General features: G+C 53.1%; 8 protein-coding genes across 8 annotated transcripts; 4 read left to right on the forward strand and 4 right to left on the reverse strand.

Moving 5' to 3' along the window:
* Positions 1 to 1,010: 1,010 nt before the first annotated feature.
* Positions 1,011 to 3,232, forward strand: LAESUDRAFT_722056 (uncharacterized protein). Its single transcript, XM_040908126.1, has 3 exons — positions 1,011 to 1,078; positions 1,141 to 2,841; positions 2,895 to 3,232. The coding sequence occupies exon 2, from the start codon at positions 1,391 to 1,393 to the stop codon at positions 2,753 to 2,755; it is 1,365 nt and encodes a 454-aa protein (XP_040767644.1). The 5' UTR covers positions 1,011 to 1,078; positions 1,141 to 1,390; the 3' UTR covers positions 2,756 to 2,841; positions 2,895 to 3,232.
* Positions 3,233 to 3,415: 183 nt separating this feature from the next.
* LAESUDRAFT_722057 (uncharacterized protein) lies at positions 3,416 to 7,019 on the reverse strand. The gene is made up of 17 exons (XM_040908127.1): positions 6,908 to 7,019; positions 6,840 to 6,851; positions 6,717 to 6,781; positions 6,634 to 6,661; positions 6,345 to 6,581; positions 6,235 to 6,289; positions 6,170 to 6,181; positions 5,917 to 6,119; positions 5,593 to 5,854; positions 5,442 to 5,528; positions 5,373 to 5,382; positions 5,231 to 5,322; positions 5,055 to 5,160; positions 4,743 to 4,979; positions 4,488 to 4,693; positions 4,302 to 4,430; positions 3,416 to 4,227 (listed from the first exon to the last, which is right to left on the reverse strand). The coding sequence occupies exons 1-17, from the start codon at positions 6,982 to 6,984 to the stop codon at positions 3,595 to 3,597; spliced, it is 2,451 nt and encodes an 816-aa protein (XP_040767645.1). The 5' UTR covers positions 6,985 to 7,019; the 3' UTR covers positions 3,416 to 3,594.
* A 1,560-nt stretch (positions 7,020 to 8,579) lies between these two features.
* On the forward strand, positions 8,580 to 11,949 carry LAESUDRAFT_694399 (uncharacterized protein). Its single transcript, XM_040906199.1, has 6 exons — positions 8,580 to 8,947; positions 9,225 to 10,405; positions 10,459 to 10,986; positions 11,035 to 11,446; positions 11,507 to 11,534; positions 11,589 to 11,949. Exons 1-6 carry the CDS (start codon positions 8,606 to 8,608, stop codon positions 11,753 to 11,755), a joined length of 2,658 nt encoding a protein of 885 aa, XP_040767646.1. The 5' UTR covers positions 8,580 to 8,605; the 3' UTR covers positions 11,756 to 11,949.
* Positions 11,950 to 11,972: 23 nt separating this feature from the next.
* LAESUDRAFT_464734 (uncharacterized protein) lies at positions 11,973 to 13,756 on the forward strand. Its single transcript, XM_040902577.1, has 2 exons — positions 11,973 to 12,667; positions 12,732 to 13,756. Exons 1-2 carry the CDS (start codon positions 12,255 to 12,257, stop codon positions 13,699 to 13,701), a joined length of 1,383 nt encoding a protein of 460 aa, XP_040767647.1. The 5' UTR covers positions 11,973 to 12,254; the 3' UTR covers positions 13,702 to 13,756.
* Positions 13,757 to 14,219: 463 nt separating this feature from the next.
* On the reverse strand, positions 14,220 to 16,394 carry LAESUDRAFT_645660 (uncharacterized protein; the record flags this gene model as incomplete). Its single annotated transcript, XM_040903932.1, has 8 exons — positions 14,220 to 14,357; positions 14,409 to 14,561; positions 14,620 to 15,102; positions 15,162 to 15,295; positions 15,348 to 15,594; positions 15,655 to 15,921; positions 15,974 to 16,042; positions 16,119 to 16,394. The coding sequence occupies 8 exons, from the start codon at positions 16,392 to 16,394 to the stop codon at positions 14,220 to 14,222; spliced, it is 1,767 nt and encodes a 588-aa protein (XP_040767648.1).
* A 472-nt stretch (positions 16,395 to 16,866) lies between these two features.
* Positions 16,867 to 19,711, reverse strand: LAESUDRAFT_756130 (uncharacterized protein; the record flags this gene model as incomplete). Its single annotated transcript, XM_040912128.1, has 2 exons — positions 16,867 to 17,550; positions 17,612 to 19,711. The coding sequence occupies 2 exons, from the start codon at positions 19,709 to 19,711 to the stop codon at positions 16,867 to 16,869; spliced, it is 2,784 nt and encodes a 927-aa protein (XP_040767649.1).
* A 626-nt stretch (positions 19,712 to 20,337) lies between these two features.
* On the forward strand, positions 20,338 to 22,143 carry LAESUDRAFT_747912 (TRAUB-domain-containing protein; the record flags this gene model as incomplete). Its single annotated transcript, XM_040911495.1, has 7 exons — positions 20,338 to 20,348; positions 20,409 to 20,458; positions 20,514 to 20,607; positions 20,663 to 21,062; positions 21,120 to 21,194; positions 21,254 to 21,361; positions 21,413 to 22,143. The coding sequence occupies 7 exons, from the start codon at positions 20,338 to 20,340 to the stop codon at positions 22,091 to 22,093; spliced, it is 1,419 nt and encodes a 472-aa protein (XP_040767650.1). The 3' UTR covers positions 22,094 to 22,143.
* On the reverse strand, positions 22,123 to 26,921 carry LAESUDRAFT_673547 (uncharacterized protein). The gene is made up of 24 exons (XM_040905531.1): positions 26,816 to 26,921; positions 26,595 to 26,758; positions 26,464 to 26,535; positions 26,330 to 26,409; positions 26,169 to 26,279; positions 25,981 to 26,116; positions 25,815 to 25,921; positions 25,668 to 25,765; positions 25,455 to 25,615; positions 25,146 to 25,388; positions 24,636 to 25,088; positions 24,371 to 24,577; positions 24,163 to 24,314; positions 23,989 to 24,105; positions 23,639 to 23,926; positions 23,486 to 23,580; positions 23,350 to 23,435; positions 23,232 to 23,291; positions 23,112 to 23,168; positions 22,908 to 23,057; positions 22,724 to 22,852; positions 22,614 to 22,669; positions 22,477 to 22,557; positions 22,123 to 22,424 (listed from the first exon to the last, which is right to left on the reverse strand). The coding sequence occupies exons 1-24, from the start codon at positions 26,854 to 26,856 to the stop codon at positions 22,311 to 22,313; spliced, it is 3,258 nt and encodes a 1,085-aa protein (XP_040767651.1). The 5' UTR covers positions 26,857 to 26,921; the 3' UTR covers positions 22,123 to 22,310.
* Positions 26,922 to 26,999: the final 78 nt, after the last annotated feature.

A 26,999-nucleotide genomic window follows, 5' to 3' on the forward strand; every position in this document is an offset into this window, starting at 1 on the left:
ATGCTACTCTACACCAAAAATTAGGGGAATGTGCTGAGTGGTGGGTTCACCAACTTTCAATCTCATTGAATTTTACATGGGTGTGAAACTGAAACCCCACAATCTATGATTTTTCATGCATCTGCATCTGCATTACACTACCAATTATGAGTCTCATATTAAAGCTTGTCTTATTGGCTACATGTTCCCCCAGTTTTGAATACAGTACAAAAGGAAATGAGTGATAGACAGACAGAATGAGCATAACACTGCATATGAGAGCCTTGATCATGAGACACAGTGACCCTCTGTTATGTCACATTATTTCCATATTTGGCAGAGGGCTGAGTTTGACTTGACAGTCAAGAAGTCCAAATTGGGAGGCAAAACTCAATGAAGCTAAGTAGGAGCATCAGAGGCCAGCATGTAGAAAGCCAGGTTTCGAAGGCCTTGGTTCATAGAAAGTGATACGGAGGATGATTGCAATAAAATGGGCAGAAGATCGTGGTGAATGCGAGTGAGATGCATCGATTACTTGTTTCCAAATATGGTAGGAGAAAGCGTGATGTGACCATGTCTCAAGGAGCGAATTTAGATTGATAAGGACTGCGACACTGATCTGCTCCCCATGCCCTCTGTTCACACTCGATAAGAGTTAAAACTACATAAGCATAATGTTTCCGTACTGTTTGAACTATGAGTAAGGTCTGATCTCATTCTTATGTGGAAATTCTCCTGCTAGAGTCTTAAAACAATTTGAGTGTCTCATTGACCGGTTGATGACTGTAGGGTGGAAGTGGCGAATGAGTGCCGTGTCCCGCACCAGCTTACCGAGCTCTGTGGCTGCAGAGAAATGCCTTCTCTGTGAGCGGAAAACACAAAAACACGCTCGGAAGGACAAGAAAGATTACGTAAAGTGAATAACGGTGAGCCACAGCGATGTCATCAGACGCGATCGGACGGCAGTTGCCGACGAGCGCCTCTGACACAGTGCGATCCACAACCGTGACTGCTCTTCGCCAGTACTTCACAACCTATCAGCACCCGTCGGGCAACCTTCTCACGTACCCTCTAACTAACAAGATCCTTAAAGTACACAGTATGTCTGTTGCTATCTGTAGCATGAACATTCTTTTGCACTACTAAAATCCGAGCCATAAGCTCCTAAAGCTAACCAGCATCGAGCCGCCATGAGCAATCCTGTCCCGTTCGAGCTCTCTCAAGCAGAGCGATTAGAAATCAGCCAGATGTCTGCCCATGAGGCTCAGCGGTGGCTCCGGAGCAAAGGGAGCAGGCACAGTCCTATCTACAAAGCGTCAGCACCCTTCACAATTCCTTCTGCCCTGCCGTCAGTCTCCCAAACGAGATGCTGGTGGAGATATTCTTTTACGTCCAAGATACATCTCCATATATGAAATGGCGGGAGCTCACCCGGGTATGCCGCCACTGGCGCGCGGTGGCACTGGAGACACCTGGCTTCTGGTTGGAGATTGATATCACGAGGGGGCTTGGCTTCTTGCAGCTATGTCTCCAACGTTCCCAAAACGCACTGGTAACCATCATTGCCAGTAACCGCGAGAGCAGACCGCGCAGGATCAGAAGGATACCCGATGCTTCAAATATAATGGCCGTCATTACATCTCACGCGCATCGTATCCGCTCTTTGCGATTTTCACCCGTTAGCTGTCATTTCATGGCAGTATACCTCTCGCTATTGCGAACCGAGATGCCCGCTCTCAAAACGTTGGCGTTGACCCCGTCCGATGTCTGCTTACCTGATTGGGAATCCTCATTCGAACCGCTATCCAATCAATTCCCTAATATGCAGTCACTTATCCTCGAAGGCACGAACGTACCGTGGGGCGCTCTAGCCCTCAGAAACCTCGTACATCTGGAACTGCGTCGCGTGAAGTTCAGGTCTCCCCCATCCGCGAATGCGATGTTTACCCTCCTCAAGGAATCCCCGAGTCTCGAGTACCTCACGTTGGAGTGGTCATGGCCGAAATCAACCAGGGCGGATCCCGTCATGCATGCGTCTGAGAATTCTGATCATACCATCACCCTGCCCCATCTGTGGAAACTGCGCTTGGCGGATCAATACGAGGTCGTATCGAGCTTTCTCTCCCGTGTCACCATCCCCATCGACGCTTCCGTTGAACTATTTTGCGACAATTACACATTGGGAGAGGACAGGAGGAGCTGGAACATTATTCCGGCCCTTCTCCCACGAAAGAAGGACGAGCTGCGCGACATCGATCGTCTTACTATTGAACTCGGAAGGGGGATCCTTACATTCAAGGCTTACACAAGTCAATCACCGGACGGCCGCGGTTCACCATGGTTGCAGTGCACTGTTGAGTTCGATATTCCTCCGGTTCTTTCCCACGGGGAAATATTCTGCGCGATGCTGCGTTTCGCTGTGGATATCTTCGAAAGATGCTCTGTGACAAGCCTTGACATTATCGGAGACCAAAGCTGTTTCACTGAAGACGATTGGGACAAAGTCTTCCTCGTCTTCCCTCGCCTGAAGTTTTTGACGGTCACCGCTACGAACACAGTACAAGCTCTGTTCGATGCACTTCAGATGTATCATCCAGATGATCACACTAGACTCACGGCTCCCGATCTGGAAGTACTATCTATCGTAGGAGACGCCGAAGGCGAGGACATAGCGGATTGTCTACTGTTTCGACCTTCGCACGGTAGCCGTCTGAAGCTGTTCAACCTTGAGAATCCATGCGAGGACGACGTAGTCGGAGAAAGGAGAAAGTATTAAACTCAATGGGGAGACAATGCAGCAGATCCGATCTGCGGTTGATACATTCCGGTACTATTATCATCCATTTTAAAGCAACTCCTCTTGTAAGCAAAGCGGATGTGTTCATCTTGTGTCTACCACTGATGGCTAGTTCTAGCTTTCGCGCACAATCCCCTTGGCATGTCATGTCAGGCCCGTGTGTACCCTATGTAAGCGACGAAACTCACGTCAGAAAGGCTTGGATGATCCCCTTCGCTGGACTTCTCGCCATCGAATCACTTGTTCCGAATACGCAAATAAAACCCATCGAAGAGCTGGTTAGTGAGCATGACAACCCAACGACTCCCTTTCAAGAAGGACGACCCAGTCCATGATTCCTGTACATACTCTGACCTGCTGTCCGCGTATGGCTCTCTATTGTAAGTGTATGCGCGTTTGAGGTGGGCGGCCACCTCATCTCGAATGAACGATCAAAGACAATATTACTAAGTATCCGCAGATGCAGTTTGAACGTTAGCTGAGACGTTCAGAGGTGCAACATTGTAGTATACTGCGGAGTTAAACGGCACAAACGTTGACTGTGCCGTGCTTGACATCTGAATGTCGCCTTGGCACAGCTACAGGTGACGAGCCCTTCACAAAGTTTGCTAAGACCGCTCTCGCAGACGTAAAAAGACCGCATATCACCTTGATTCACCGCATCGCACCGCAGCTATAACATGCAAGAAGCACATTCATCCATTCGTCAAATGTCAGCGACGGACAATTCGAGAGCTATGTAAGCGTGAACAAGAAAGCAATCCGACGTTTCAGTGTATATTACAACAGTCCATTGATCTCCACTTCTAAGAATTCCTCTACGCCTGATTGAACTGCGCCCACAAATTCTGCCATGATGCGTCAGGCTGCTGCATTTGACCGTCCGGCGAGCCACCGCCAGACATGTACCCGTACGAGGCAGCCGTAGGGTCCATATTCATGTATGCTCCGTTCTGAATGGCCGACACATCCAGCCCCATAGGCTGCTGGACCATCGGGTGGTGCCCATTACTATGGGGTATCATGCTCTGGTCAAATGGTGACTGCCACATGCCGTGCAGCTCCGCATATGGCTGGTATAGACTGCCGTTGTATCCGAAGCCGTTGACGGCGGTGGGTGACTGGTTGTACGTTTGCCATGGCTGAGGGGGATCCATGATGCCGTGTTGGATGGACTGCATGGGCTCGGGCACGGGAGGAGCCACGCTCTGCACTGGGGACTGGTCGGAGGCATCGCGGGGGCTGGATCCACCTTGCGAGTTGCTCCCGCTCGGAGAGGACGGTGCTGAGGGCGACTTGCGAGAGACCAATCTGGTCTTGCCGCCAAGAGCCGTGAGTTCTTCGTCTTCTTTGATGGTGAATCCATGAGGGCCATTGCGCGGTGCCATATTTCGAGAATGATATTCAGCCATGGACGCCTCAGCTCTACTCTTCAGCTTCCGCAACACAGGCTATAGCACAAGAGTCATCAGCAACAGGTCCTTATGCCAAGCACTCAGCAATTGAACCATAAAAATTTACTCACAAGCACCTTGGCCGCACGGGGATTGTGAGACACACTGTCGAAGAGGCTGTATGCGGTGTCGAGCTGCGCGAGCGCCGAACGAGCCAGCGCCATGCCAGGACTCTTGGACGGTATCGCACCCAACACGATCTGGACATGTACCCACAATCAGCCATGAACGCGCCACGTTGCGTTCGCGATGCTCACCGAGCACGAGAATACATGTGTGAAGAAGAACCACATCCGCTCCACCAACGCCGGGAATTGCGAGTGCAGACTCTTGACCAAGCTAACGAAGGCGCATGCGCTGTTGTGTGCCGCCAAGACAGACGGCGCGTACTTGCTGCCTAGCGGATCCTCTGGATTGTCTTGGAGAGCGGTGGCGAAGAAGCCGCGATGCATGTAGAAGACGGCTGGTCCAGGTGGTTGGTGTGGGCATGCGATACGAAGAAGGATGCTTACTGATTTCTCTCATTGAGAAGGCACAATATCCTTGGAGGATCTTCTCGTACGACGTCGACGTCTGCTCCAATTTTGCTCCTCCGAACCCCGGTACGCGCAACGATGGCGGAAGATAGAATTCCCGGACCTTCTTGTCGAGCTCTATGACAGTGCGATAGCTGGAGATCCGGGCACCGAACACCTGCTCGTGAACAACGCTCTGGCATCGCGAAGCAAAGAGATGCTTCCAAGCCGCGACTATCCACGTCGACGGGCAACATTAGTATCAGAACTACACGGACCGTTACATCCGCAGTGTGAAACAAGACTCACAGCTCATCTCGGGCTCTCCAGAATCTGTCTTCGCCGCCGGACTTTCCGGCATTTGACAATCGATAAAGGCCATCGACAGCGATGGAGGCCTGCCGAACGTGAGGCTCTATCATTGTGGGAAGACATGGCCAGCATTGAGTCGCAATACTACCCGGGCGAGGAGAAGGCCGATATACCTGCCATGAGTCATAGGTGTAAAGCTCGTAGAATAAATTTCGCCGCTTGAAAGCCTCTTCGGGATTCAAATTCCACTTATTTCCATCGCGATCTTAAATCACAAGTCAGAGCTTATCTATATTGACTACGTGCATGTCTTACGAAGTCCAAGCTGAAAGCAGATTAATCAGTGCTCGATTTTTGACATTAAGAGCAGATATGCGGACTAACAGTCAATGCCAGCTTGACGGCAAGCCCCATCAGCGCCCAGCGCGGACCGTCGACGTGCGATAGGAACATAAAATGGCACATAAGAATCTGTGCACGTGCCGTAAAAGGCATATGAGCAATCGTCCGTGGACATCGGGGCAAGCCTACTGACCAATGCCTGAATAGCCGGTAGAGTCTGGTGTTCCAGGACAGAATCCAACGACAGAGCAGCGCGTCCAAGCTGATAATAGCGGGTGGCTGAGGGGGAGAGAGGCTCTATTTCGAGATCAACCAAAGTACCCATCGCAAGAACTAGATACAATATTGCGAGCCGGTGCGAGTCGAGCGGATCTTGATCTAGGTATGCCGGCGAGAGTTCATAGAATCGCGGCAGAATTGTCCCAAGGAACTCGCTCTCGGGTATGGGTGTGTACCTGTGCGCATCCGGGCCAGTAAACTTCTTGCTATGAATGGCATAGATTGGCGGATGACGTACATCCATGCGCCATGCTTGAAATACAATGCCGCTAAGCGACGCACTTCTGAGAGTTCCGGAAGCAACGATATGAGACTGTTTCGTATGTCCGGAATGCTCTCGATGACACTCGTGGAGAAAGGGAATGCATGGCTCAACCAGGGAATATCTGTTGGCAATGGGCCTTGCGGAGACTCTACATCATCCTCCGCGCCTTCCTCATTCTATCGTACGTCTGTAAACAATGCTGCATATAGTATACCAGTGATCATACCTGAAGGAGATACTAGATGGCAAATTGAGCCTGCGAATACTCATAAAACGAAGGCGGCAACATACCCAAGCATTGGCGGTTGTTCCAAAGAATTTCGTATGACCCGAGTCTCCGAGGTACCTGTGACATGTCTCAAAGCAAATCCATGTGCACGAAACGTGATCGATCGACATACAGAGATCCAACGGCATCGATAGCTTCCGTAATACCTGCTTCTGGTTCTTGCTGTGCTTCTTCTTGAGTTTCCCGCTCAAGAGGTCTCTTGATCTGCAGCAATTCCTCGGACAAGAGGGGATGAGGTTCCAGCGAGATATGACTGTATGCGTCTTGCAATGCGTCTTCCAACTGTCTTACACGATTTGCTAGTGCATTGATCTTCTCATGGAGAACTACTGTATTCGCCAAGACAAATCTGCAATGTCTGTTGTGGCAGCTTTCATAGATGGTGAAGAACCGAAAGCTACCTGTTACCCTTGCCCGTGGTGAGTGATCCTGAGAAACGTCATGAGTCAGCACGTACAGCAGCACGGAGAACTCTTGACCCCACCATCGGGACAGATCTGAGCACATCCTTTTTTGACACAGCTAGAGCACGGAAACTGACGCGAACATCTGTGGAGACAAATAGTTCGCTTAGATTTACCGAGGAGTAAGTACGATGATCACGGACTTGAGCTTAAGCCTGTGCAGCCCGAGCGTCAAACACGAGAAATCTCGCAGAGCATGCACTGGACGAACCGTCGACACTCCGCACACGATAGGGGTGCATTACGACGTCTTGAAGGCCTGCTCACGAGTGGGCTGCTTGAGGACATATTGTGAACGAGGAGTTCGAGGATGAGGACAAGAGGAGACACGCTGATTGCCCTGACGCGGTGATGAGCATCAGGTATATTAGGCAACTCGCCTCGTGATGCTGTGCCCACAGCGAGATGATCAAATCCGCACTGGACAAAATCACACAGCAAATGGAGTCGTATATCCGACTCAAAAGATGCATTGATGTCCGTGTGCGAGCTGCGTTCCCCCGCAAGACCGGTCACTAAATCTCGAGATTTATCTCGAATTTGTCAAATCGGGCATCCGAGGCATGAGATAACACGTGGCCCCGGCAATCAATGGTGGCGGCCACAAAGGCTAAAGCCTCAGCAGAGCTCGCCACTAACTCCCATGGTACGAAATGGGGAAGCGAAACTCAGTTCAACGACGCATGGTTACCGATGGCATATGCTTTCATAAGTCTGTCTCGCATCCACAGCGAACTTGGTCCGACAACGTTCAATTTGGTTCAAATGAGTCAAACATTCCACGATTCACATCGACTCAATCAACATTGTCAGGAAATGCCCATGATGATATGCGTATTGAAATTGAAACAAGACAACAAGCTCGTCCATAACCTGTCTATACGGATTGAAAGATGAGAGGCGGCCTGAAGAACCGTCTGAATAATAGAATCGATTATATCTCTCCTATTCTCCTGCGGGGATGCTGAAAACGCTTCTCGTAACAAAAGTCCCGCGTACCACCTGTTAGTAAAGCCAGAAAGAACAAGGCAGACATATCTTCGTTTCTATGAAATGCACGTACGTACTGGTAGCCAGCTATGATAGCATTGCACTCGTCCTCGCGTTATAGGTCGCTATTACAATGCGTGTGACTATGTGATATGGACGCTGAGCTCTTGGATTCTATTTAGCTGGTAATTTTGACCAGACCTTCAAGACCGCAGATCAAGATAGTGCATATCTCCTCTCACCTGGTCACCCTGAGCAGTTCGCAAGCTTTCCGCCTTTCCCTGCGATTATTGTGGGTGTATGTATGTAACTCCGCTAACGCTGTAGGCCGGTGTATTGTTGCATACATCATTCATACTGTCCCTTCCATTGGACCTGGCTAACTGCGGAGGCCTCCTTAGGCATTTAGGCATGAAAGACAATTATGGTGGTGTTTGAAAGCTCAGCAGTTCATCGGCATGGATAGTAGTATAAATCAGCATCGCAACCGCTGAGTACAGGTGGCAAAAGCGAGAGAGCGCAGTATCCAGCTCAACCGTGAAGTTCTTCGCATTGTTCATGCTTGGACCAGTCAGATTAGTAGTCCGCCATTGCACCATCTTAGCTCACTTTCCCATCAAAGCTGTCGCCGCTGGAGATTAATAGCAGCCACGTGGTATTGAGCCCGCCTGTCACGGTTGCACCGTCACTCGGTTGTCTTCCCCTCTCCTTAGCTGAGGAGGATATGCAGTATATCAGGTTCCATTCGAGGCGTTTTGGAGTTATGCAGGCAAGAACGGAGAATGAGTAGCTGCGGATGAAGTTGTAGGCGTAGTGATGGAAGTGGATACCATGCTTAGTGGCAGATGCCATAAGGAGTGTGCCTTCATCTCAGGAATAACCGTGATGCAGGGGGTCGGTCTCCCAGTCTACACTCACCATGCTTGCCCCTCCAACGATAGCCATCCCTTCTGACGACATCGCCGACACTGGCCACGACGGCCCTGCGCCGTCGGGGCACAAGTTTCCCCACACCCGCGCACAGCTCTCTGCGATTGCCCGGCAGTATAAGACAGGCTTGGAAAGCAACGACGCCGACCCCGATGCGGACGACCCGAGGGTCGACTCTGCGCTGGTGGGGAAGGTCACTGCGCTCTTGAATAGCGAGCGAGAGGATGATCTCAAGCAGCTACTCAAGGATACCTTTGGATCTATAGACGAGGAGGAGGTGAGTAATGCACATCAGTCTCATCGGGCTGTAACGGCTGTCACGCCATTGTGTGTGAGGATCCCTCGACTACCACACTGCGGTATGGTGGACACCGTGCGACGTGTGTATAGATATCCTCCGACCCGTAGTGTTAGCTCGACGACTTGATGACAAGGGAGGGCCCGAGTGACGTTGGCCATACTTCCAGCCCGAGTTCCCCTACGCATCGTGTGTTGTACCTCTCAATGAAACTGCTGCACTCATCGCGACTGCTAGCGCCATGCAACACTCTGTTCCGCGCGCACTGGACGATGAGATCGCGATACTGATTACTGATCGGACCCTCTAGCTCGAACAACACGTCCTCGATCTCATGCACAAGCACCGCGACGACGTCGACAACGTGCCATTTCACTTCCTCACGCCGACTCGTCGCCCGATCTCTCGCCCGTCCTCGCGCGCATCAACCCACTCCGCGCGCCTTGTCCCGCGCCCCGACACACCGAACTCGGCACCCAGCTCTCCACTCGCGATGATTTTTCGTCGGCCGCACACGCCCCTTACGTCCCCGCTCGGCGTACACCAGCAAGCTACGTCCTACATGACCGCACGCGGCGAGTCTCCCAGCACCTCGCCGCTCATAACACACGCGCAATTTACGGCGAGTCTCCCCGCGTCGCCGATCAGCTCTCCGCGGTCCCTCAATGCCAAGGCGTCCGAGTTCAAGCCCATCCAGCGTCCCCTGTCTGCAGCGTCCTCAAATCCCGGCTCGCTCGCCCAGCTCAGGGGCGACACGCCTTCGCCGGACCTGTGGGGTACGGTTCCTGGGAGGCCGACGTCGAAGCTCGCGATCACGGCCCCACTCATGCCCGAAAGCGCACTTTTTCCACGGGCGCTCACGCCGAGCTCGTCACTGCGGTCGTCGATGCGTCCAGACGAGCAGAGCGACGAGGAGGATCCGTTCGATCCTTTCGCGGCCAGCAATGTCCCGCGCTCGTTCCATCCTGTTGGAAGCGAATCAGACACGCAGTGGTCCACCCCGTCGCTCTCACCGGACGACCCGCGCAACGCAGCGCAGGCCGCGGGCGGGGAGCAAGCACCCAATGCGCAGGCCCAAACGGAGGAGATGGACCCGGAGGCGGCGGCGATGCTCACGGATGGGATGACGCCGTTCGACGTGCTCAGCTCCGTTTTTGGCGCGACCCTTGCGCCGTCTGAGCTCGAAGAGGCATTAGCGAACAATGCGTATGACTTCGAGAGGGCGATGACGTGGCTCGTCGACCGTCAGATGAACAATCCTCCTGTTGCAAGCGGGCCGCCCCGAATACAGTCGATGGGCAATAGAGTGGTGGTGGTATCGAGAGAAGGGGCAGCAGGGGTGTTTAAAGGCGGCAGGGGTGGGTTCGCCGCCAACGTGCCAGCAATGAGGAACGGTCAACGGCTTGTCAACGGTCGTCCGGTTCCTGGTGGGAATAGAGTGTGCAGATACTTCCTCGCAGGGGAGTGTTTGCGCGCCGATTGTCGCTTCAGGTAAGGTACCACTGATTGTGTACCTCAATGTATGCGCTCATCTCGTTACGCAGTCATGACCTCGAACGAGCCCTTTGTAGGTTCTGGTTGCGCGGAACGTGTGCCAAGGGGGAGAACTGCGAGTTTCTGCATCACCTCCCCAACGATATCGATGTGTCCGGTCTCGCCCATGCCATGGGGCGTGTGGAAATCAATGCTACGACGCCAGAGCGCAGCGCCTCCCCCGAAGACTTCCCCTCACTCAATCACGCAGCTAACACAGCAGAGCAGAACAGGAACGGACGTGGTGGGTATCGCTACGGCCCCGGTAACAGCGCGTACGATCCTGGACGCACGCGTTTCGCAGCGGCAGTCAAGAGGCCGGCACCCGTCGCTCTTCCAAACGGTCCTACGGTGCAGTCGCCAAAGGATCCTGCACTCATCCTCGCGCGCAGAGAGGCAATGGGTCCCGCTGCCGAGCATCCTACAACGATCGTTGCGCCGAAGCCGTCGCCTCGCATCAAGCTGCGTCCTCCGACTCTCCTGCCTACCCTCCCCACTGGAGAGTCAATCAGCAACCTCTACATGGCATATCGGTCTAGGTAAGTGCATATATGCTGCACTTGCAGACGCATGCTGACCGTGAACAGGGCGCTGCGTCTCGGAGCTGCCCGCAACGCCTGTCTCTCGCGCGCTGCGGATGCGTGGAGGAGAGGCGACGGCGCCGCGGCGAAGCGCTTCAGCCGCGAGGGTCACGACTTGAATGCGAAGATGAGCGCCGAGATGGTCGACGCAGCAGGTAAGCTCGTGCGCGAGCGGGCCAGGCTGGCAGAGCAGGCGGTGCGATCCCGCGGTGCCAGTTGGTCAGATGACTATGGCGACCGCACGGCGCGCGGGCGCATCTGTGGCGCAAATTTGGGCGTATGTCTGGGTATCGCCAGCCAGAGCGTAGGCGGGGAGGCGACGAAGCTAACCCCCGAGGAGCGCACGGAGGTTATGCTGGATCTGCACGGGTTGCATGCCGCAGAGGCTACAGATGTGCTGGAAGAGTTCTTGCTTGCGGTGAGTTTATTGTGAGGATAAATATATCAGAGTTAATAGCTGACGGTGATCGCTCGGAAGCTGGAACGCGAACATTTTTACGGCTTGGGTTAGGTCAATCTGCTGGTACACTGGTCCTCATGCTGATGTTGTATTTTTTCAGCCTATCTCGTAGTTGGCGAAGAAAAGCATACGGGGACGCAAGACCCTTCCCGCGGAGCTTCTCGACAACGTCTTGCGACTGGCGTGCGCGAATGGCTGCACATGTGGGGTTATCCTTGGAGCGAACGCGACGGCGTGATCTGCGTTGATCCTCTCACCCACGGCTGAATCACTAATGATCCCAAGGGCGCAGTCACGATGCAGCAAGAGCGACTTCGCGAAGAACGAGTGATATGAAGGTGAAGAAGCAACCCCACTTTGTATGGTTAGTGTATGTATATATCAGGGGAACGCGGATGTATGTATAGAAATGCTCGCAGTCGCCTGTGTATGTCGTGGAAACGGTTGCTCGTCGATGGAGGACTTCTGATGCTCGATGGTTGGTAGCAACATGTTGCTTCGCGCCAAACTGCCATTGCTAATCCGTTGATCTGTACAAATGTGGCTGAGCCCGCAGTAGTACGCGACACAGCACGCGACCTTTGTCTGCACTGCGACGCCGCCGTCGCACTTTGTTTCAACTCGAGTCGCGTTTCTGGCCTCGTCTGACAAGACATCGCCATTCTACAGTGCTGGCTGCGCAACGAACGCATCGGGGAGGTAGAGCCTTTCCCGCTGTCGCAGCGGTCATCCTAAATCCCGACTTTTCCGAAATTCAACTTCCATCATGTCGACCTCTTTAGCGATGTCCAACGTCGACGATCCATTCGACCACAACTCCCTATCCTCTCCAGGACCACAATCTATCGACTTCTCGCTCGAGCTCGAGCATCAGCTGGAAAGCGAATCGGTGCCGAACTCGCCTGCGCACGATGTCCGTCCCCAATCGCTGGACACGCACGTCCTGGCGTCCATCGTCACGCAGCTCCGCATGTCTCTCGAGGAAGTGACGAAGGAGCGCGACAGCCTGTTTGAGCAGCTTTCAGAGGCACACGTCCGCGAGGAGAACACGAAGGAAGCGCTGCAGAGCGTTACGGACAAATGCGTCAAGGCGGAATCGGATCTCACCGCAGCCAGGAACCAGCACGAGCAAGACCAGGAGGCCATTTCCATGCTCCGTCAGAAGCTTGAAGAAAGCAGGTACGCGAGCTCATTGATCACAGATCTGTTGGTGATATGACTGACCGAGTTTAATGCAACACAGGCGGGCTATTATGCGCATGCAGACGGAGAGCCGGCGCATGAGCCAAGTATCGAACCTTACTTTGGACCTGAATCGTGCGGGTTCCTCGGTTATGAACGGCCCTCCCTCTTCTCGCCGCGCATCTTCCTTCCAACCACTAACTGGGACGCCCGCGGGCCGTATAGGCCATCGACGGATCTCTTCACTCTCTGATCCGGGGCTCGCAGGCTGCGACGAGCAGGGCCAGTGGCTGTACTCTCCACCGCCCCCCTCGCAGACCGCCACCTCCCCATCTGTGGGCGGGCACAATAGACGGATATCTGGCATGTTCAACTGGGGCAGCGCGAGCGCAAACGCTTCGCCGCCCTCGCCTATCCCCGACACGCCCATCTACACTTCTGCGGAAGCCGAAACGCTGCGTAAGGAGCTGATGGCGGTGAAGGAGCAGCTGGAGGAGACGAAGCATGAACTGAGCGAGGCTCACGAGGCGAATGAGGCGAATGAAGCGTGCGTGCGTGCTCTGAGGACGTTCATCTCGGAGAACAGTGTTGGTGAGCAGAATGTTCGGGGCAATGGGAGACCGCAGCCACCAGCTTCTGCTCCTCCATCCGGTTCAGGCGGCACATCACGATGGGGATTCAAGCTGTGGGGATCGACTGATGCATCTGCGACCAGCACACCAGTTGCTACTGCTCCGCCTCCGATATCAACTGCTGCATCTGCGCCCTCACCAGTTGCAAGGAAGCTTGGTGGTCTGTTCAGCCCGCGATCAAGTATCTCGTCGACGGCCGCGGTGCGCCCACCATCAGCTGCTGCCCCTCCCGAACCGACGTCCGCTGGTTCGGACACGTCCTCCGTGGCTGAATCTGCCGCCGAGCCTCTTAGTCCCGTCTCCTCAATTCCTCGTGCCAGTGTGCTCATACATGACGACGGCATGTCTTTCGACGCAAGCTTGTCTGAAAACAGCAAGGCGATCGACTTGACGGCATAATAACTGGTCCCTGACTTGGGTTTGTCTTGTTGATAGGAAACGATACGAGCAGAAGAGGGCCGGTATAATCGACTTCGCAGCGGTATTTACCCTACGCGCACGTTTTAGTTCACTCATAGTTCGAATTCGTTCGGTCATCTTTAGAAATGTTCGCCGGCTCGTATCGTGAATGTACTGTACCACATACGACATGGACGTATAGAAACGCGATAGCAAGTATAACGTGGAAACGGCCGGGCCTGTCGCATCGTAGGCTCGGCGAAACCTGGGCAAACTGCTCCGGAATGTCGAGAAGGCTGGTTGTACATATGATGCACGGAAGGTAGCATTGTGCGCATTGCATCATCCAGCTAGCAAGCGATCAACGCGATGTATGTGCAGGCAACAAGATTGTACACTTTGATTCCTCTGAAAAGAACTAGTATAATGAATGAAACCGTGGTCCAAAGGAGCAACACCGAGCGGACAGATGATAAACGGAGTGTACTTCAGGCGGTAGGTATTGTTCACGGTTGCATTCAGCGACCATTGATAGTGGCTGTGGAGTCTCTCGTATTTGTATGAAGTCCTCCGTTAGCTCCCTCGTCTGGTATCCGGTTAGGGTGTTCAGGAATCTTCGCAATCTCAGCCTTCGCCTCTTCCCATGCTGCGAGATTCTGAACGTCTCATGAGTAACGTGTGAACCAGACAACTTTTAACGAGCCCACCTTCTTGCACCAGTCACGATGACTGCGAGCCATACTGATGGCCATCTCCCTCAAGTCTGCAACCTTCTGTCGCTGGAAGCGATCTAAATCGGCCTGGATAGTCGAGCCGCAGTACTTGAGGTCCTGCGTAGATAAGTGTAACGCATCTTCCAGCTGCGAGCCACGAGTTACATTAATGAGCACATCCGCGAATTCTCCCGGTAGAACATACCTGTGATATCGTCTCCCGGGTCTTGCTAATCTGATTGCGCCTCGCAGTCTCGGGATCAACGTCCATCATTCCGTGCAAGGTGTAGCTCAGTGCATTCAGTAAACCCATACCAGGGGCTCGTCGCCTCACAGGGTTGGGTCCCGGGTGCGGTGGAAGATACATTGATGGCTCAGGCTGTGGCGCATCCGGCTCCTGTCCATCCTCTCCGTTTCCCTCCGCGATTCCACCTCCTTGGTGTAGATTCGGACGTGAGGAGCTGAGGGAGCCGGCACGTCCCTGTGCGAGGGCCTCCTCAAGCCTCTGCGCTTCACGCTCGTTTTTCTCAAGCTCCTCAAGTTGCTCACGCTTCGCTTCCAGCTGATCCTGAGTCATCTCATATTGTGCGTGCTTCTGGTGTCGGTACGCCAACAGCTTCTTGATGATAGACGCAAACTGGCTGTATTCGTGCAATGGTTCCGCCCAATCCTGCTCTATCTCTTGCAGCTGCGGAAAATTGGGGCATGTCAATTGTGCGTGAGAGTATTTAATCAGGCTTAGCTTACCAGATTGTTTGTGGACATAGATGTAGTATCGATGGCTTGGCCGGTCTTCTCGACTGCTGTCGAGAGCTGGCCAGTCTCATTCAGACTGAAGCCATTCAATGTTGCGCCGAGCTCAGAATAGTCTTGTGCGAAGTCTGATAGCCATTGTCAACTCTGCGCCGACATACTCCGCGGTGTGGCACGTACCTGACCATCGTTTCATCGCCCGCCGCGTCACCTTCTCCATTGGCCCACTCATGTGTGCAGCAAACTTGTTGGTGAATATCTCTGAGTCGGAGAATCGTTGATCTGGCTTGCGCAAGGGGTGTGAGGCAGATGGAGTGGGCAGCGCGGCGTATGCAGGTGATGCGTTCTGATCGGTTGGGTTATGGGATGGTGCTTGTAGAATATTCTTGGGTAATAATGATATTGGTGGTGAGTGCAGAACCTCTGTCTATCCAGACCATCAATCTCAAAAACAAAGTCACATGAGAAGGACAACGGAGATGCATACCCAAGAGACCTCTCCGTCCAAGAATCTGTGAAATACATGTTCGTTTGAGAGTATAGGATGTCTGGCGATGCGGTTCAAGAATGTTTGAAGCGTCCGCTTACGCCGCGCAATCATGGCAGCGTCTTCCTTTGCTCTTGCCTGCTTTACAGCATAGTCCCCAATGGTCTGTTTTGAGGGTATCGGAGGGATAATGAACGTTGGGTACAATTTGACGAGGTTGTTCCGTAGCGACTCGAATTCTGAATAGCGGTGCTGGGCCTTAGCATCCTACGCTTACGAGATCAGCTAAGCTAGCATAGACAAGAGCAAATGTACGTACCCCTGCACGAATGACATAAGCTATATACGGTGAAGTCGAGTTCACAGACGTCTTCACTGCGTCCGTGATCTAATGGAGAATAAAGTGAGGTTATCCACAACCATTCACGGAGAGATTTGATTCCTTGGAGCGCGTATATACTAACCGATATCTCTACGTCCTCTCCAGAATGTAGCCACCGATCGCGCGCACAGCAAAAGTCGCTCTTATTCGTCTGCGGCTGCCGATGGGAACCTTGTGAGGGAAATACTGGTCTTCGCGGTGATGGTGATTGCAATGGTGAAGACAAGTCATGCGAGGGTGGAGGAAGTGGTGAAACGGGCTCCGAGACAGCTACTCTCGACATTGAGGATGCCGTGTCCGACTGCAGACGATCAGGCTCTGCCTCGAATGGGTTCTCGTCTTCGATGAAGGATTCCATGATGGCGGTATACAAGAGAGACGGTCAAGGATCAGCAAGAGCTCTGCGCGTTGGATTGCAATTGAGGGTGGTAGACGAATGGAAGACTAAGCTAGAGTGCAGTGTATGTATTACCTTGGACGGCCGAAGCCTTGCGTCACGCGAATAAACAAAGCGCTCGCTCATTAGACGTTAGACAATCGTATTCATTCGTCAAGACATCAGGTCATTGCACTACATACGGCATTGGATCCAAGGCGCATAATCTCGTCCGGGATGGGAGAATGGAAATGGCACTTGAGAGAGATGTAACAACTACGGTGGAGAGAATAGAAACCGAGTAGAAACAAGAAACTTAAGGGTAATGCATGCGATGGGGAGAAAGGAACAGCAGAGGCTACATTGGCGTAGGGGATACAGTGCAGATATGGGAACGACCCCGAGTCCGACATACCAAAGACGAAAATTTGAACCCGAGGATGCGATTTTCAACTCATAAGCCAAAAGACGGCCCAGAGGAGTTTCCACTGCCGCGTTGCATGGAACTCGCAGCACGAGATTTGTGGTTGGGATGGTGATGATGCGTGCGATGAGGCTGCTGGTGGCGGTACTGAGCCGGCTTTGCCATCATCTTGCGTTTCATCATTGCTTTTTCCCTGCGTAGTTCCTTCTTTGACGCTTTGTACGCTTGATGACCAGAAGAGGGGGTCGGCGTACGATCTCCGTCACGCGTCAGGAGATCATTTTGGACTGTGCTTTTGCTCTTGGAGTGCCTGCGGGATTTCTTGTCGTTCGGCTTGGATTGCGCGAGCATAGCGCTGAGCGAGCTCATGCCACCAAACACACTGAGTCCAGTATCGGAAGCAGAGCCTTCCATGTTGGAAGCGATGGCACTTTCACGAGTGCGTCGGAAAGTCGCCATTGGAATGCGGTCCCAGCGGCTCAAATTCCGAATCAAAGCACCGTTCCCGACGCTGCTGGCCATCGCCAGTTGACCAAATGACTGGGTATCGTGCTCATAACCGATCGGCTCAGGGTCGAGGAAGGACGGATCCAGCACGTCGTCAAGGTCGATCGCATCAGTGGACGGAGCCTCTGACGTCGGCACTTGTGACTGAGTAAACGTCTCATCAGAGGATTGGGTTGATGAGAGAGCCGACTCAGAGGGCGGATCAACCTACGTCACACATTCGGCTAAGGTTAGCGCGAGTTTGCATACACAGAGTACAGATACGTACAGCGCCAGAACCAGACCCATTACAATCCGCTTCGAGACGCTTCCTGCGGCGCTTGGCAAGTGCTTGTGACCTTGGAAATGGGCTCGGGACGCATCCCCCTTTCCCGTCGATGACAGCGGAAGCATGCTCGCTATGCGCTACAGGATTGAATTCTCCCATCGCAGGGGCACCACTGGCATGTTTCCTAAACGGCGTATAAGACCTTCCTGCAGACTTCTCCATCTCCATATCCTCCAAATCCTCTAATGAAATCCTGCCAGAGAGGATGTCTGCGGGAGTAGGCGCAGAGGCCGTCTGCTTGGCCGGAAAGGACGCAAGAGCGATACGGACACTTTCTGAGGCATTTGGGGGCAGCTCCGGAGAGCTGGGAATGGTACCGACTGTGGAGAGAGGGTCGATAGCCGAGACAGTAGTCGGCCAGCGGAACAGCATCATCGCACGGGAATTAGGCAAACCGTCCGAGTCGACAAGCTCATCCTCGGTGGTCTCACCGTCTGTTTCCTTCAGAAGCATGTCGTCCACTGTCTCGGAGCCGCCCGACTCAGACTGAGTGTCATCTTCTCGGCTGTTTTGCATATCCACGTCCCCGTCAGCTGCTTGTAGTCCGAGACCGAGATCGAAGAGGTTCTGCGATGTGGTATTGCTCATGGGGATGTGGCCATCCCAGCCAAAAGAGAGACCGTCGAGCTCCAAGCCGAACTCGAACTCGCCCGGCGCCCGACGCACTTGCACGGACGGATCGATGTCCATGAGAAACAGAGCGTCCTCCTCATCAGCGGACATCGAACTTGCAGGCTCGGAATCCGACCAGGGGTCAAATGGATCGTGGACATGCATCCCCGGCGAGGACTCAGATTCGGAAGACGAATCATCCAAATTGGCGAAGAACAGATCGGCATCGAGAGACGACTCTTCATCATCGCTCCAGCCGGGTCCTCCGTCGCCGAAAGTCACCCCGATTCGGCTGCTTGTATCGTCGTCGTCGACATCCTCCAATCCACCACCCTCTGTGTCCGCATCCTCATCCGCATCGTCAGCAACATCACTTTCACTGTCGGTCTCGCTGTCTTCATGGTCACCGCTGCTTGCGCTGCTATCAATATCAGCGTCCTCTTCGTCCAGTCCCACACTGCTCTGTCTCGGCCGAATCTCCCAACTGCTACTCGCATGATCATGTCTTTTCCCCTCGTTCGAAACTCGTCTGTTTTCGCCCTTCGTGAACTCACCGCGTCGCAATGACAGTGTCTCTTCGTGAACCTCCGAGTCCAGAGAAGACAGGTCCGAGTCGCTACCAGACGAATCTGATGAACTTGTATGCGACGACGTTGATGCGGCAGAGACGAATGTTGGGAACCTCTCGGAATGCGCATCATCGCTGAATGACTTGATCGGGTTCTTGACATACTTCGGAGCAGACGCTTTACGGCCGATCGTGGTTTTGCCCTTGTGCTTCTGGCCGCTTCTTATAACCGCAAGGTTCTTCTTCGCCGCGAGGTGCGTGCCAACTTGCTTGCCCTTTCCTGCCTTTCCACCGCGATACGAGGAAGAGCCGTGAGTGTCGTCTGACTCTGCGATTCCATTTATCGAGCCTTGACGCGACGCTAATAACGGTGCTTTTGCTTCTTCTCGTGAGGCAGCGATCGCCTTGGGAGGGCGGCCTCTGCGTTTGGGAGCAGTGCGATTCAGGACACTGGCCGCCAAAAGATGGGCATTGGTGCCTGTAAAAACGGAACTCGCTGGACCATCGTACGGGTTGGGTGGAGACGAGCTTAGCAGCGTGCGTTGCTGCACTCCGCTGACGCCTGTCCCGACAGGACCTGTGGTCGCCCGCCTGCCGAATTTTAGACTGGGGGGAAGGGTCAACTTGATTTTTAAGGAAGTAGTCGTCGCTGAGCCGCTCGCGGTAGAGGCGTTCGAAGTAAGCGTAGAGCGAGCCGAAGCTATGGATGCGTTGTTTGTGCTGCTCTGAGTGGGAGCAGCTCTGTTCTGACAGGTGCATTCGCTCTCGCAGACCGGACATATGTCGTCGTCGTCGTCCTCCGGAGAAAGAGGGCTCGCGTCTGTGACGGCGCCTACGATATGGGGATGAGCAGACGACATTGAGGGAGCTTTTTGTTTTTGGAGATCTGCGCATGTGGATTAGTGTCATCTTCATTCAACGCAGATGGGTATGGAATGTGTAAAGGGTAACGGGACACAACGGCGTCATGCGGCATGTATTTACTGAGGACGGGCGTACGGGAGTTCGGTGACATTGATCGTAGATAAGAACGATCAATATGAGGCCCGGCCGCCGCAGGCCAGCAGGTCTTACGATGATGAGGTAGTCGGGGGATACACCGAGCGTGGTGAGAGGCAACGAGGCGAGCACTGGGCCCTGGTGAGAACGAAGGCGGAACACGTACTTGAGACCATGTTCTTTTTTGCCATTTGTTAGAAGAAACTGGCATCTGTTTTGCGAATAATGATCCAGGTTGGCTGCAGGGTGCCTAGGGCAGAGAGATAGCGAGGGTAGGATGCAAAACGCTCCGGAGGGTGAGACACGGCCGAGCGCTCAGCGCAACCGAAGTCGTGGGATTGAGTCTTTGCACGCGATCAAATATTCAGCTGCCTCGCCCCATCATCTCTATCGTTCCTGTATCCCACAATTTATTTTCACCTATTTTTTCTCTCCGTCATACCAAACGCTCGCGTTCAGAATTCCTCATCGGTCTCCGCCCCAAAGCATGTCTCGTATGTATGTTCTTACGCGCAACAACTTAGTCTGAGTTGCTGAACGTTGACATGCATTTCAAAGACGGTCCCTCGCTCAGCAGTTGATTGAACTGTCCGACGCTGCGCCTGTCGGTGCGTATGTTCAAAGGATCAGGCTTGCTCGTACTCAAACCGGTCCTCCCATCAGACTTCGATCCTGAGGATGTGCTGGCGGGCGTGAACCCAGAAGACGAGCCTGCGCTCGACAACTCCGCAGCTAGAGACCATTATGTTGATGTCGCGTGAGTCTTGATGTCTGCTATCTGACAAGCCTGCTCACGGAACAACCACCTTTAGTCCCTCCACGTTGCGCAAACTGAATCAAGCCGTATCAGATCCGAAGTATGAAGGCGTTCGCGCCACACGCAAGCAGCTTTTCGAAAATGCGAATAGGGGTACCGAAAGCGAGTCAGAAGCAAGCTCAATGGAAGATGAATCGGTGCCTCGCCAGTCAGGAGACGAGGGACAAGAGACCGAAGATGAAGACAGCAGTGGGGACAGCAACGTGTCTTCTCATACATTGAGCGAGGATGAGGGACCTCGACGCGACAGACCCTCACCTGACACTCCAAGCGCTACCGCTTTGAATGAAGCACGCAATCCGGCCGAGACAGAACATAACGATGACCTTGCATTCACTCTTCGCAGGACCCGCGAAGAAGATCGCGAAAAGGGCAAGGCCGTCGCCCGTCAGATCGTGCGTTTTAATGTATTCTGTTCGTGGTCATAACCTGAGGTCGGCTTTCTATTGCAGGGCCTTTGGGATAACCTGCTAGATGCGCGAATACAGCTTCAGAAAGTTGTTACTACGGCAAATAGACTACCGGAGGTAGGCTCGTCTTTAGGGCAATGTGGCATATGCGTGTTCCTCTAATCGATCGACAATAGGCCGTGCACCTTGCAGAGCTCATGCGACATCAACCTGCACGCGATTCTCTTGAAACCATGTTCCGGGAAGCGGAGGCGCTTACCGAAGAATTGTTCGCACTGCAGGAGGTGAGGGGCGCTTCGTGTCGCCAATCGATGAGGCAACTGATCCTCGTGCAGGGGCTTCTGGAACGTAATGAATCTATCGCAATTCCTCCACGCAAGCGGCGCAGGATAGCCACCGAGGAAGAGATGTCGTATGACCACTCCGCCTATCTTGGTGACCTCTCCTCAGCTGCTTCTGCGCTCGAGGCGAGCTATCACTCGCACCTCGTTCACACGTTGGCGAAGTGGTCTGCCAAGGTTCAGGCTGTTGCACCGAGCGTTCTGCTCGGCAATCGCAACGCCTTCAGTAAAGATACGAGAAATCAGAATGGCGTGGTAGGCATGGTCGACGACATTCTGCGGACCGACGCCAGCAAGCTGCTCAGCCGGACGCGCACTCGCAAGAGCAAAGGCAAGCGACTGGGATCTACTGATGGTGAAGGCAATGGAGACGATGCCGAAAAGGAAGACACAGAACTATTCGATGATCTCGACTTTTACCAACAGCTACTGCGAGACGTCATTCGGGCGCGTGGGAGCGACTCACAGGGCGGCGAACAGGACTGGATGGCTCATCAGAGGGAAAGAAAGGCAAAGCACAAACAGAAGATCGACACGAAGGCGAGTAAAGGAAGGAAGTTGCGCTATGAAGTCCATCCGAAGCTGCAGAACTTCATGGTGTCCGTTCCTGTGACGCATGGTTGGCACGAGGAGCAGATCGATGGGCTATTCAGTTCGTTGCTTGGAGCGGGCTAATCTATCATGTATCAACTCCAGAATGCGATTTTGTTTGCATTTGTTCAATTGGCGGGGCGTTTCTGCCCCATTATTCCTTGAGGCAGTCACTCGTGGTCTGCATTTACAAAGAGCTCGATATACATGCGAACTGCAGTCAGGAATCAGGATGGCTAAAAATACACATTACGCAAGATTATCGATACAACTCCTTATGATGGGTCGACCTTCCATCCATTTACCAAAGTTCATGATCAAAGCGTGCCAGGGTGGTATTTGCATCTTCGACGTCCTTCTGCGCCTTCTTGCGCATGTAGAAGATAGGACAGTCCCTGCTCGTGCACAAGACATCCTGAGAATGATATTGATCAGCAGATCCTCTGCTGACAGCCCGAGCCACCAACCTGATGCAACGAGCCTTGACATCGCTGACATTGGGTCCAGAGCCGGGAGAAGCGAACTTGGAATTCTGATGTCGTTGTGACCTGACCGGGACAGACTCAACGTTCTGGTCACAAGACCTTATTTTGAACCGCATTACCTGCTTCTGATACAGCTCCCCAATTCGTGGTCGGCAGTTGTTACATACGGCGCCGTCTGCCAGATGCTATGTCAGTACTTGCCTGACAGCCCATTCAAAAGGTAGCTCACCCTTGATGCTGTTGTTCGCACGTAGCGGCGTCTTGCAGCCCATACACGTCGCTGTCTTCACCGCAAACTTCATTAAACCGCCGACAGTCGGAGTGGCAATTTGAATTGTGCGAGTGTGTTCGCCAGACACTGACAGGGTATCCCGTTAATACCACACCCACCACTCGAACAACAGTTGACTTACAGAGCGACGTCGCTTTTTCGCCGAGGATGGGCTCGAAGATCCTCATCAAGGGATTGGAAAGTTGGTTCTCGAGATAGTACTTGGTGTCTATAGGGATGTTGTTCTCCAAGACGTAGATGGGATCCTCTGACTTCTCATACGCCGCAGCACCTGTGAGTAGGCAATGTCAGTTGCGACATACTACCTATGATATGACTATCGCACCTTTCACACCCTTGATGATTACATACGCCACACGGTCACCGAGAGCAGGGGCAGAACCTGTGTAGTGATAGTCGTCGTCAATATCGGCAGCATGGCAGATCGTTTGGTTTTCTGACGCACCTGCATCTCGTTGCTTCATGCGCTCCGCCAACTCAACATGCGCTTGCTTTGCAGCGTAATCTACCATTACAGTATGTTAGCGCACTTTCTGTTTGCGCAATCTCAGGAGCCACCCTACCTGACTTCGCAAGAGCCTTTGTGATCACAAGTTGAGACATGTCAACCTTGTTCTGTAGGAGATCGGAGATGATCTGCTTGGTATATCTGAGCTTAGTCATTAGCACAACCTTGCAGGCGAAGTGTTTCATGCTCACTCCTCGGCACCCTTGACATCGCGGTCGATGAGCATCTTGTGCAGACATGTCTCAATAACCGTCGACACAAGCCGGCAATTGTCCCGTCGCACAGTCTAGCACAAAATCGTATCAGCCCTCGTCCAAGCATGACATCACCCCAACGATGCAGACCTCGATACCCTTTGTGTCCATCTTGTCATATTTATCTGGTCTAGTCCAGTACAAGCCGGCATACCGCTTCTTGCTGATCAGCAAATACGGGAAATACACCTTCTCGAACTCGAGCTTGATCGGTTTGATAAACTTTGCGGTTACGAAATCTGCTGCCTGGCTTCCCAATGCCATCACGGTAGGCAGATCGGTAGGCCCGAACTTGACCATGACAGAATCTGTGTCACCATAGATGATCTGTGCGTCGTGCGAGTGGCCGTTAGCGACGCAGTACTCTGCCTCTACTTCCTATGGTAGTCAAACTCAAATCAGACTGAGCTGTTCATGGGGATGGGTAATATAATCCTGACCTGTTTCGTCTTCTCGATCATTTGACGGCCATAGGCTGTGGTACTAGACGAGATAGGCAGACAAGGCAGCTTGCCGATAGTGGCGCCCGTGAAACCATATACAGAGTTCGCACTGATCTACAGCAACAGCCAGTCAGACGCGTTCATAGAGAATACCATAGACCGCCCACCGACCTTCAGCGCTAATTGTCGACCATCGAGCACTGCACGCTTGAACGGATCTGTCTCTTTCTTCAGATCAGCCTTCGCACGCTTTCGTGCAGCGATGAGATCCTCAAGGATGGTAGGAAGAAGACCCTTTCGCTTCGATGATGTGACAAAGAAATCTGAAGGGTCGCCAGTCAGCGATACCAATCACTGCAGAAACAACAGTACGTTTCACCGTTATTCGGCGTCTGAATGTAGTCTACATCCTTCACGAGGTTGAGCCTGTCGATAGTGGACTTCTCCAGCAGCGTGGTATAGCAGAGATTGTGCGCCATCATAATGGATGGATACAGGGAGCTGAAGTCCAGCGTCGCGATGGGCACATCGTAATAGCCCTTCTTGGGCTCAATGACGGTAGCACCTTCGTACTGCTCATCCGACCCTGAGATCGTGATGTGATATGAATACCAGACGGCCGAGCGAGATAAGGAGCATCGTACCTTCACCCTTCAGCGCAGGTACGATGTAGCCATCATCGTTCGCTTTCCGGAACAGCTGCGATAACACCTTAATCGACTGCCCTCGCGACAGCAAATAGTTGAACGGCACCCCCGTCACGCGGGCCATCTCCGTATAATTGACGAAGCACATCAGCTTGTCCATCAGCCTCTGCGGCAAATACGCATCCTTCAGACAATACACCGCCAGTCGGCGTCGCGACTCCGGCCCGCCATTTTGCAGAAATGTGATAACCGAGTGGTGAACGTCTTCTTTCTGCTCGCCGAGGAATCGCGCACAGACGGAATTGAGCGTGTAGCTGCGTAGCTTGTGTTCGCGCTGCATGTACTGCAGGATATCGACTTGCAGTCTGCCGTCCAGTGCGGTGTCTTTCGAATCGCGTTGGCCAAACGCCTTTGACGAGAAGTGCGTTTCCTTTGTCTGTGATCTCACACCTGATGAGGATCACGGTCTCATTAGTGAGCGCAGTCATTTTGTACGCGAATACCAACCTCTCAAGCGTCCTAAAAACGGGAATTTATCCGCCTTGAGGGCTTTTGCTCGGTCGAGTAGATATGGTAAATCAAAGTTTGCAATGTTATATCCGATAACGACGTCCGGATCGACTTCCTCTACGAACTTCTGCCAAGAAAGCAGTAGTTTTGCTTCGTCGTCGAAGGATAAAACCTGCGAACCGACAATGTTCGCACAAGAATTGAGAGTAAAGACATTGCGGATGAACGGCTTGCTTTCGCCTGGAGGATGGGCAGTAAGTCAGAAATTCTAGACCGCATGGCTTTTTAGCGATGTGGACAACGAACCCTGCCGCGTGACCATGTTCGCGATCTGGATGACAGGGTCGACATTCGCCTCAGGGAATATGCCTTTACGGCCAGCACATTCGATATCAAAGCTGAGTATGCGCAATGGCGCGATGTGCGACCACTGTCCCTCTGGCGAATGTGAGATGAATTTGTCCCATCTTCGTCGACAGGATATTAGTCGCACCAACTGGGAAAGGCCCGAAGTCGTACCTGACAATCAGCTCTATTTGACAATGGGACTTCTTCTTGCTCGGTTCCACCAGCTGGTAGTTGCACGGCCGGATCTCGATCCAGTTCATCCCCACTACCTGCGTCGGCTTGTTAGTCGCGAATGTTCATTAACACGATTTTACCAACCTTAGTATCAATCATGAATCGGAGGGTGTAGGCAATGTTGCTCTCATACGTGTTGACTGACCCAGGGAAGAGGTCGCGGAAGTTGCATTCTCCTCGCTCGAAGATGCGTGATCACCAGCGGAGCACCTCAGTCACGAGCATTTTGCCGTAGAAATGAGCTACTCATCTCGTATTCTCGGCAGACTGCGTTGGTCGACGACAGTAATTTTGAGGAAGATCACCCAGTCATCACCTCTGTACCCCCATAAACTGCGGCGCTTGACGAACTCGACGCTTCTAACCGCGCCACCATTTCCAGCGTTCTAGTAGGGCCCTTCTTAAGCTGAGTTGCACACTACAGCGAACGGCACTCACGTTCAGGTATTGTTCAAAGGACCAGGTATCACTCTCCGCAAAGCCACGAGGGGCGGGTATATAGAAATAGGGCTGAAAGTCTGTGATGATTGCCAGTACGCTGTGTCCAGCCTGTGCACGCATGAGAATCGAAAGTAGTGGAACGTATACGGAGAACGTACTTCAGTCACACCGTACATCCTGAGACCAAGGTTTCCGCTCCCTTGGTCAATTGCTTCTTCAATATCGATCTGCTGGAATACTGGGTTCACTCGTGAACAAGGCCACCCACATCGCGCTCAACGACTAAGCTTACTAATGCTGTCCTTCGTCTCATCAAGAGGCGGCAGAGTCGCTCTTGCCCAGCAATCTGCACCTCCCTCAGCGTCTGCAGTGCATATCGCGCATCAGTTAAACATCGATGAGCGCGCCATGGCAGTCTCGTACCCTTCGATTCGCCCGCCTCCTCTTTCAACCGCTCAAGGACATCTGCAAATGAGGGCTGTTGCGTTTGTTGAGAGCCGCTGAACGAGGAGCCTTTCTCAGCGAGTTTCCTCCGCTTGGCTAACGGTTGGCTCTCCATAGCGTTCTTGAACGTCTGCGTAGCAGTGCTGTAGACATGGCGCGTCGTGACGTGATTCCCTGATACAAGATACGACTGTACTGACCGAAGCAAGGGCACGTTCTCTTTCGATGACAATGTGGACATATCTCCCGCGTAATCTGCGAAGAAATAGCAGAGCAGAGGAAGAAATGTCGCGGATGCGACGCAGTGGATGTGACGGCGAGACGCGTCTCGGCTAATGCACACGACGCGCTTGGTCTTGTTTGGATTGTGGCGCTGGACTTGTT

This window comes from Laetiporus sulphureus, assembly GCF_001632365.1.
Source record: "Laetiporus sulphureus 93-53 unplaced genomic scaffold LAESUscaffold_6, whole genome shotgun sequence".
Classification (NCBI taxonomy): domain Eukaryota; kingdom Fungi; phylum Basidiomycota; class Agaricomycetes; order Polyporales; family Laetiporaceae; genus Laetiporus; species Laetiporus sulphureus.